Below are 11,053 nucleotides of genomic sequence, written 5' to 3' on the forward strand. Positions count from 1 at the left end.
TGAATAACTTTTGCATCCCCCCCCTTCTCCCGAGATTTCTCTCTCTCTGTCCAAGTCCACAGTACTCAAGTCCACAGTGACCAGCTCTGTGGTGGTGCACGTTGCATTTTAGGGATCATATTCGTTACAGAGGATTTTGTTTTTTTAATTGTACCCAAAATACTATCTTCATGCTAAAGAACAGGGTCGTCACACTAATCATGTCATACTCTTTTACCTCATGTATTGGGTATCTCTATGTAAATCTCTTTCACCACAGCTTTAATAACCATGCTATACGAGCCCCACCTCTTTTCAGGTAGAGCCGCCACTGACAGCCTTTTAACTCTTGCTATCAAACAAAACGTAAGTCGCAGGTAGCACACTGCAAGAATTCTTCTGTCGTCGCTCATGGCAGAAAATTATGCCGATCCCAAGGAACGAAGTGTGTGTTTTTTTTTCAGCATTTTTTCCAAAACATATCTACTCTAAACAGAGGAGCGTATATCCAATACTTATTTAGCACAATCACTGGAATACTCACAAGAAAAAAAGTGTCCGTTTACATTCTTTTATCTATGATTATTGAATCTTATAAATGAGATAATGAATAACAAATCTTGGTGAGGTTAAACACCTTGGTAGGCAACTGTGAAACATTAGCTGGCAAGTAAAACTGCATGCCATGAATACTTTGAATCCAAGCCTATACCACTTCACATCCAGCACCACTGCACTACTCAGAGCTCGGCTTCATTAGCAGCTCATATGAAAAACAAAACTATATTTTGGGTCCTGGACTCAACCAGTCATCAGTTCAGAGTACGTTCAAAGTGTTAGCTCAAAATCTTTTTACTGAATATCGGTAAAGCTAATATGCTCAGCAGTGTTAGGGACGAATGATAGAGTTAATGCAAGACAGAGCCATGGATTTCCTATGCTTCAATTTGAAGATGACCTCTGATCTTGGGCCAACAGGCTGTTTCTCCCTCTCTACTCTTGCCCTGAAGTCACCAGAGCAAAGTAGATCCCAAAGAGCCATCAGCAGCCTTTGTGCTACTACCAACTTCATAGTGAGGTAAAAAACTGAGTTCTTGAAGCAGCTTAGGCCTGGGTGTAGTCTAACAAATTAACAGTCAAGTTCCTCCCGATTTCTCCGAGGTGGATTTCACAGTCGTATTAATCCCAAGAACTGCCAGCCAGTTTCTCTCTCTCGCTCTCTCTCTCTCTCTCTCTCGCTCTCTCTCTCTTTCGCTCTCTCTCTCTTTCACTCTCTGATTCTCTTACATACATAGTCACATCATTTGTACACACCCACACATGCACACACGTGCACACACACGCACGCATGCACACACGCACGCACGCACGCACACACACACACACACACACACACACACACACACACAAGCGCACACATAGGCATACACATCGCTCTCCATCTCTTCTACCCGAAGTCTGATGACTCATCACTGACTGCTCCATTGAGGGTGGGCTACACTTTCATCCCTCTTTTTTAATCAGCGTCCTTCCCTCCAGGTTAACTCAGAGGAAGTAGTCAGGGGGTGGAGATGGTGGGTTGTTGCTGCGGGCAGGCTGAGCCTCGCTCGCTCCATGGTTTGTGCTGACGAGTTTCTCATAGCGGGCCTTGTAGGCGTCTCTCTCCCGCAGCACTCGAGAAAGCTCGCACTGTAGCTGCTCCAGCTGGGGAAGGAAGAGAGACCATTATCAGCCTTGCTCTGCAACTGTTCAATGTTTAAAAACTGCTGTATGGGGACCTAGCACAAAGATGTCCACATTTTGTTGATTCTGCTTGTTTTGCTTTAAATGTGTTTTTTTTATCTAATTTTGTATAGTTTCCACCAAATTGAGTAATCTTAAAAATGACAGAGTATCAAAAATTGTGTGTGTGTGTGTGTGTGTGTGTTAGTGTGTGTGTATCTACCTGTTGTGTGAGAACATGTTTCTCAGACTCTAGAGCATGGCGGTGCTGTAAGCGCTTGTAGCGGCAGGACTGGGCATAGCCACGGTTCTTAAGCGTGCGTCGCTTTTGCTTCAAACGGACTACCTCATCCTTACTCACACCACGCAGGTGTCGGTTCAGTTCCCGCACTGACAGACTCACAAGCTGCTCATCCGAGAAACGCTCATCCACCCCACACTGCCAACAAGATGAGAAGGAAAAAAAAACACAGAGACTTTGTCACTTCCAAATGTCATTTGGACACCATGAACCAAATGCTGAGACTGATCATTATCACTGATCATGGTGAAAGTATGGAGTGGGACAGCTGATGAGTAAATGGAGGGGGATGGGAACATAAGAGGTCCTCACATGCAAATAGAAAGGAAGTTTTTCAGGGCCCACTGTGTGTTTGTTTGCACAAATGCGTTTGGATGTGTGTGTTTGCCCATGTGTCTGTCATGGGGCACATTTTAGTAGCACATGTCCATAATCTGTCATGTAATCTGACTAAGTGTGAGTGACAGTGATCAGGATTATAAGCAATAATAATAGCAGACATTGCCATAAGCTCACACGGTGCTCCACATACCGCACAGAGCGAGAGAGAGACTCTTTCAGAAATCTTGATACACCATATTAAAAAACAAACTACCACAGAGAAGGGTTTCATTACATAATAAAATCGAATTGTGAACACGTGCAAATGAACGTACCCTGAAACGGAGGGTTTTGATTTGGTTGCATTTGATTTTCCTAGCAAGCACTACATTTGCAAATTTGACATTTTAGTTTGAATGTAATTATGTGGACAACTGGTTCAAAGGTTGAGAATGATTGACAGAGAGGATACGCATGTAGCAGCACTAAAAATCAAATTATAACAAGCACTGTGAGAGAATTCTGAATTATGTGTATAAATTGAAAAAATATCACCTCCTCTAAGAATCCAAAAACACAATATAAACCCATAATTTACAAAGAGACAATCTTTATAATGTAATTACATCTTGCAACAAAGATAAAACTCCATGATACAACTACAATTAGCATTGCCTTTGTGTGGACCAACATGAAAACCTACAGATAGGATACACACAGACATTCATAATCATGTTCTAATCCTAATCCTTTACTGCATGATCCCTCTCCATCTTCTACCTCACGGCCCTCGCATGCTACAAGCGTCATGCTGTTCTCCCTCTTTCTATTTTTTATCTATACCTTAATCTTCACTCTTTTAACCCCCCCATCCCTTACACATGTCTTATTAAAACCTTTGTGGTCATTACTGCCATCACAGTCAACCTGTCTCAATCCCTGCCCGGCACTGGGTTGATGCTTACAAACACACAGCAGGTCATGGGTCTCTCTTGCCCAGTGTACCTGACTGACTTGGAGGTGATGATGATGATGGTGATGATGGCCATGCATGGGATGATGCGAGTGGTGTTGATGGTGATGGTGCTGATGATGATGGAGTCGGCCCTGGGGGCTGGGTGGTTGTGGGTAGGGTGCTGAGGTGGGGGCGGCGTTGGGGAGTGAGGGCGGGGCAGAGGAGAGGAAGACAAGCGGGCGATGGCACATGTCCGTCCCCTTGCCACAGGAGATGTCACCTCCACTGTCGCTGCCGGAGTCTCCCAGGTTACTACTGGAGCTCTGAGAAAGAACCGGGAACTGGAGGGAGGACAGAGAGAGTGAGTTAAGGGGTTGAGAGGAAACAGAGCAGAAACAACAGGAAGACTCTTTTATGACAAGTCTCCCTTTGATAAGGGATGCTTGTGAAAGCCACGCTAGCCATATTCATGATAACGTTGGGAGGGCAAGACAGATTACCTGAGAACTGACGGCTGCAGCAGCTGAGTTCAGTAAAGCCTCCACGGCATCCTCGCATCCTAGAAAACCATTGACCGCCCCCCTCTCTCTTTCGCCCCGCTCTGGCCCGGCTCCCAGTGCCCCCAGCAAGGACGCGGGTCCCGTCACTTCACCTCCAAACTGCTGCTGCAGTGCTGCCAGCCAGATCAGGTCCTCCAGTGAGGTGGGGTTGGGACCCTGGGTGCCGCCATGGGCCGGGCTGCCCTCCCCATTCCCCTGAGAGCCGGAGCTGACGCCAGAGGCGAAGCTGTTGGAGATGGACAGGGGGAAGGAGATGGAGGAGGACGACGAGGACACGGATGACGAGGCTGAAGGCGGAGGGTGGGCGTCGCTGAGCGTGGGTGAAGGTGGCAGAGAGTTGTAGGGGCTGGAGCTCAGGCTGGAGTCCTGCGGAGGGTGGCCCGTGTACGGAGAGCTGGAGGGGTCGTGGGGGAGGCCGGATTTGGGGTATGGGCAAGGAGGAGGAAGTGGTGGTGTGTCAGATTTCACCTCAAATTTGAGGAGATCAAAGTCATTCAAGTACTCCATGGCTAGAGGACTAGGGGGAAGAGAGGGCATTGGGAGAGAGGGTGATGACATGGTGTCTGTTGCTGGGACCAAGTGAGCTTTAGCGGGGTTTTCTCTGTGTGTCAGGATTGTTGGCTCTCGCGAATCCACTCCTGAGTCTTAGTGCAGTTCATAGACAACAACAGGACTGATGACAAGATATGGGTTGACTGGTTTGTTTCCTCTGTAAGGAATTGCGTGTCCCTGTGCCTCTTGCTCCTCTGTCCTGAAAAACAGAGATGGTGTGGGGTACGGTGAGGGGGAGCAGGGATCACATTCAAGAGAAAGAAAAATGGGTCTTCAATAACTCTTCCAAGTTTAATTTCTCATTTTGACATATAATATTCATCTTGTAGTTATTGGTTCTCTATATATATATATATATATTGGACTGTCTCAAAACTCATCAGAGCAGTGTAAAGATTGCATCTCCAAAATTAGCAGCATTTAGACCACTCTGCAAGGCTTTTTCAAAGCATTTTCTAAATCTTAGATACCAAAGAAAATGAAGGCAATGAAGATGAAAGCGAGCCTTTTACTGAATTCTAGGAAATTTCAAGCATAGGTCATGGCGGCTTTAAATGACATAACATTCATTTTGTGTTTTAAGACATGTATGTAACTTTCATCTTATGGACAGTTTTTGTTGGAGTATTAAGCTGCCAATCCTGAACCTGCCCACCATCTTATAAACATATTTACACACACACACACACACACACACACACACACACACACACACACACACACACCGTGACATCCATATACCTACCTTTTGCTATCTATGAAAGTCAGTACAAAGTATGAAAAATGAATCCAGGGTTAAGTATACTTGTATACAATAAATAACATAAAAAAACACAAACTTCTTACTCTGTCCATCCAACCCAAAAGTCCTGCATTCTCCATGATAATACAGAAACAACTGTGGTTCACTGCTATAAAAAATACAATCCATGATGTGTCCAGAAAGATCTCTGGGAAGATTTCAGAGGACCTAGTTCTTTTCAGACAGAAAGACTCACAAGTTTCAGAGGACCAAATCCAATGATATATTTGTCCATAGCTTAATCCATTGTCTTTCTCACAAAAACAATTTAAATAGGTTTCTAAAAGTCAAGAGAAACGTTTCATTTTCACTAAGTGTTGATGTTGACCTTAGATACATATAGAAATGAATTAATATGTAATGACTCAGGTCATTTCATCACAGTCCTGTGATATTGTCAAATCAGTTGAAATCAAAATCTCTTGTTGACTAAAAAATATTTTGTGATATCTTTTTAGATCAATCAGATCAATCAGATATGATTTCAAACATCGATATTTACATGTAGGTCAATCCTGTCAAAGTCAGTTAGTTTCTTTTTACACATTTTTATTCAGGATTAGATGACAACCAGGACAGGTTTGGTTGACTCATTCTTGAATATCCAATGAGCGGGTCAAAATTTGTTAAAATTTGATCACCAATTTCGGATAAAACAAACCGGAGACGGCAAACAGCTCCTCAACAAATAAATGTTCACTATCAATATGTTGGAGGTAATGTAGTACTGTCTACTTCAAAATCTACACAGCTATTTCCACCTGTAACGCTAATTCACACATTCACAAACGTCAGTTGCCATTATCAAAGACGCCCATCTAATTAAAAATCAACCTCTGACTAATATTTCCACTGCTTCTAGTTCGTTGCACAGCTCATTATTTGAGCCCCCCACGGTTTAAAATGGATCGTAACAGAGAGCAAACTGCGACAGGTCTCCATGGAGGCCTCATTCTGGCTCCGGCCCAGTGTCAGAGAAAAAAGCAAGTCAGAGAGAGCGACAGGCAGACATAGAGAGTTGGGGAAAGAGAGAGAAAAAAGTAGAATGAAACTAGGGGAAGATAAAGGCCCGAAGCGTCAGCAATACCACGGCGGGGCATGGGAGTTAAACGGATGAAAAAAAGTTGAATAAGATCTTACCGTTGGTCATAGAGAGGAAGGACGATTTGGAGCTCCTTCGCACACCCCCCGCCAACACATACAGATAACTGACTGACCGGTTTACCGACACGTTTAGAGAAAGACATAGAGAAAACAGAGTGTGGATGTGCGTATGTGAGTGAGTATAGCACTCTGTCACTGAGTGTCACTGCCCCTCTCTTTCTCTTCTCTCTGATGCAAATCCCTGTTCGTAACAATCCCCTCCTCTCCCCACCCCATATGCCCCTCTCGTAGTCCTGCAGTTATGTTCCCATTCTCTCTCTGTGTCTCTGTCTCTTTGTCTCTCTCTCTCTCTCTCTCTCTCTCTCCTCTCTCTCTCTCTCTCTCTCTCTCTCTCTCTCTCTCTCTCTCTCTCTCTCTCTCTCTCTCTCTCTCTCTCTCTCACACACACACACACACACACACACACACTATCGCACTCAAAATACACTATTCCCCCATGAGAAAAAACATTCTGTATATGACAGTATGATCACAGTGTCAGTTCAATATGGCCATGCACTCAACACAAATACCCACACTCGTACACCTGTACACACACACACACACACACACACATACACACACACACATTTGTTTTTCTATACTTCTGATGACCTACATTTGACTACATTCATTCCCTTGTACCTGACCCTTACCATAACCATCAGCACTACATGTCTAACCTTAGCCTTCACCCTAACTTTATCTACTCCTAATTCTAATGTTAACCCTCATACCAAGTCCTAACCCTAAAATAGACCCTTGAACAAGTGAGGTCCGGCCAAAATGTCCCCAATTTGCAAAAACGGGATCATGCTTAATAGTTAAAAAAGAAAAGTCATATTTTTCCTCACAAACATAGCTGAATGAGAACACACACACACACACACACACACACACACACACACACACACACACACACACACACACACACACACACACACACACACACACACACACTGGCAAGTTAGTCACGTGCTGAATCATGTCAAGATCAACATACAGCACATGTGCAGTGGTTAACCTGGAGCATAGACACCACCAGCCCATCTTGGGCGTGTGTGAAATGAGAGAGAGAGGAAGCATTTCCACATGCAGGGTTTGAGTCGCCTCAAAACGAGAAATTGCTATTGAGCAGGAAAATGGTCTTGACAATTACAGGCAGTATTGGCCTCTATACCGCCTCATGGTGGACGTTGACAGCCATGGACTTTGACGGGCACTGTTCATCCACAGACTATAAACATCGATGGACAGCTCTGACTGACCGTTGTGGGGGCCAAAACACAGTTAGGTTTCAGTGACTATGACTAAACAAGGCAGTTTTGTGTGTGTGCTCACAACTGAAACCCACATGCGTCAGTTCGTATATGATTCAGCGGGTCGGTAATGTACACTTCGCTATCTAGTGTAGGAAGAGTACGTATGCGTAGGCTTGTGTAACAAGCAGCCGAAGCAGAGAAGAGGGGAGAGTGGATAAGTAAAGCTTATTCAATACTGAGCAACATTTTTTTTACATTTTTTAGGGACGCTCAACACATACAATCCAGAAGATTAACATGCCGATAAATGTTCTTTCTGTATATTTAAGACAAACGCCAATCCTCTAAAATCAATATCATGAACGTTTTTGTGGCTGCAGATTTTTACCCAACACTCCATAGTTAGTTTCAGTGGTTGTTGTTGAACAAGTGTCTTCTGGAGGAAATGATTCTTCTCCAAGTGTTTCATGTCTCCATTCGCTGCAGTCCAACGCAGAAGAAAAGTGGAGATGGCGGCGAGTTTGAAACAGGAAGTGGGAAGTGATTTATTTATTTATTTATTTAGTGGCTTGCGAGCCGCTATGGCCGAACAATCTCGTAAAAGACGTTTATCAACGGATAATAAATCATCAGACGTTAAAAGCAGGGTTCAGCTATGTTTTATTTGCTTGCCGCTAGAGAAGGCGCGGATATAAAGAGCCCCTGCGACTCGACTCGGCTTCATTTTGAACGGATGTCTGGGATTTGGACCGCTTAGGTCTGACGATTACCACAGCCCCCCAACGTATCAGTGGGTTAAGCAAAACACGGATAGTAGCTTCAATTGTTTGTAAACCAACCTTAAAAGTCTTTGTTTGAATTATGTGGAGCAATTTCTCTGCCCAATTTAAACCATTGTAATTTAATTATGCATTAAATAAGCATTAATTGCTGGAAAAAAAACACATTTTTTGAGTTACATTTTGATACAAGCATCATGCCCTTTACAAGTGTTTGAAAAAGTTTATGATATTTTTGGGAAGGTTTTTGATAATCGCATGTGACCATTAGACCTCATGAATTCAATCAGATTTGCTATTTAAACTTGATAAAATCTGGTGTCTGTCTTTTGTAAGTATCATGACCTCTAAACACTCCCTTGTCTGCATGTTGGTTCTTCAAAATCTTATGATGAGGGTCTCATGGGCCATAGAATTGAAGCTCACTCAGCATGTAAAACAAACAAACAAAAACATGAAGCCCTTTAATTCAAATATTTCCACTCTTGCGGGTGGTATTTCATCAACAGGAGTGATATACAGTGTAGGTGGGAAGCCGAGGTAAAAGATGAAGACCGAGACCACTGTGTTTAATCTGACACAGGTGTTCAAATAAAAGTTCAGAATCTTATTTTTCAAGCAATGCACAATAAATGCACATTGAAAAATTATGGCGGTCCTGAAAATGCACCTTTTTCAAAATATTGGTCTTGACTGTTGCTTCACATATAGACCAGACAGTGACGTGGGTCCATCTTTAAAGGCCTTTGGTGCTATATGACCATTACTGTGGAAATCAAAAGTAGTGACCATTTGCATATATTCTTTGGATTTAGTGCTTTGAATGGCACGGTCTATTTATTCTGCTAGATATCTGGGATGTGACTGTGATGTCTGGATGTCAAGGACAACAATGAGGCTAAATCTAATTGCGTTGGCTTGCTAGGTACTTCATAATCAGGCCAAAACAAAAGCAAAGAAACAAGCAATAAAGGTCACTGGCAAAAGCAAAGAGATAGCTTTCAGCCATCAAGAAAGAGGTGACCTATGAACCATGGCTAGGGTAAGAAGTATATTGTGTGTGTGTGTGTTCATATTCAGTGATAGGCAAAGGGCAGAGGGATACAAACATGATGCGGGGTAAGGGGCAAAGGGCGGGGTTGGGGCTGACCCTGGTTAGGATGTGTATACTAGGTCAAATAGAAGGTGAACAATGGGGTTGGCACATGGACGTTTTTGTTTGTTTGTTTTTCAATGATCAACGATCGATCTGTTTGTAAGCAATAATCCACAAAAACCCAAGTATCTGTGATTAAATTATCATTAAATTGATCCTGCACAGTTAGTTTCTATGGAAAAAAGTTTGCAGTGTTGGAACATATAACCCTGTAAGACTGGGTTGTATGTTAAAATATTCATATTGGCATATGAATATTTCAGGTAAGACTGATGCTGCCTTTCCTCTTGCCTTACAAATTAGCAGCCCCTATGTCCCACTCCCTGTCTCGTGTTATTAGGTTCAAAATCTGTACAATTGTTTTTTTCCAGACTCCTTAAAGTTCATCATGCAGAGAAATGCCAAACAAGCGATTCTCGGTGCTCCTTAACAGCTAAACTCTTTAATCCGGAGTCTCTCTGTGTCTTAATAATGTCTCGTTAAGGAATCAGTGAGTTAATATTGGCTACACAAATCTGATTTAGACTGTAAACAAAATCAGTGACACATTGAGACCCCCAGACATGCTGACTCATGGAAATAGAACAGGACGCATAAACATTCCTTTAATCCGGAGCATTTTGCTGTTTTCCTTCATTTCAGCACATTTCCCTAAAGCTCCTGATTTCAGCTACGCAGACCGAGGGAAGTGGTGACCTCGGATGAAATGGGCAACTATCGGAGGAAAAGTGGAATAAGAGGTGTGATCAAGAGGCAAATTGCGCAATTTCTAAAAGCTGTTAGAAACGGCCGCTGCTCCCCTCTCCCGTCCCCTTGTCCCCGCTTCCTCTAGTCTTACCTCTCTATCTCTACATCGTCCATGTTTCCGGGGAAAGCTTAGCAGCTAAACCAACAGGGCCTCCCATGAGAGTGAGGGACAAAGAGAGGGAGAGACACAGAGGAACTTACCTCATACTTCATGCCAAACACACCGCCTCCCCCATCGCACATACATACAACCACAAAACAGTTTTTCTTCTAACTACGCCGAAATATCCACTTTCAGGAGGGATATTTCAGACTTAACACTGAAATCCTCTTCACCGGACTCTTTCATTTACTTACAGGCAAATGACTTGTTACCCCTCATCAGCATGATCCCCACTGTGATCATATTGTCGTAGCCAGTGTGTTGACCTAAGGTACCATACACCTGAATTGCCTAACCGTAATTACCACTCCTCCAAAACAAATTCATGTTGACATACTGTCAATAAGTAATTAATGTCACGTCAGTTTGCAAAATCACCACTAGTCATGTTGTCCCACAGTATGTAGAGAAGAGTTGACAGGAGTACACAATTTCTTCCATATGTATACTTTCTTACTTCCATTTTCTCATTGTGGCAACAATTGCATGATAATTTGATTAAGGTTTTATGGGCTATAATCCCCCCAAACCTCCCTTTACAACATTTTAAGTGTTGTTTTTTTCTCTCATTCAATTGCAATGGAAAGGGTGGTACAGTGGCGCAGTGGGTA

General features: G+C 43.2%; 1 protein-coding gene across 1 annotated transcript; it reads right to left on the reverse strand.

The window, feature by feature from the left end:
* Window positions 1-1,524: 1,524 nt before the first annotated feature.
* On the reverse strand, window positions 1,525-4,396 carry nrl (neural retina leucine zipper). Its single transcript, XM_056276826.1, has 4 exons — window positions 3,779-4,396; window positions 3,329-3,619; window positions 1,925-2,140; window positions 1,525-1,683 (listed from the first exon to the last, which is right to left on the reverse strand). Exons 1-4 carry the CDS (start codon window positions 4,394-4,396, stop codon window positions 1,525-1,527), a joined length of 1,284 nt encoding a protein of 427 aa, XP_056132801.1.
* Window positions 4,397-11,053: the final 6,657 nt, after the last annotated feature.

The sequence above is a fragment of the Lampris incognitus genome, chromosome 3 (genome assembly GCF_029633865.1).
Source record: "Lampris incognitus isolate fLamInc1 chromosome 3, fLamInc1.hap2, whole genome shotgun sequence".
NCBI lineage: Eukaryota > Metazoa > Chordata > Actinopteri > Lampriformes > Lampridae > Lampris > Lampris incognitus.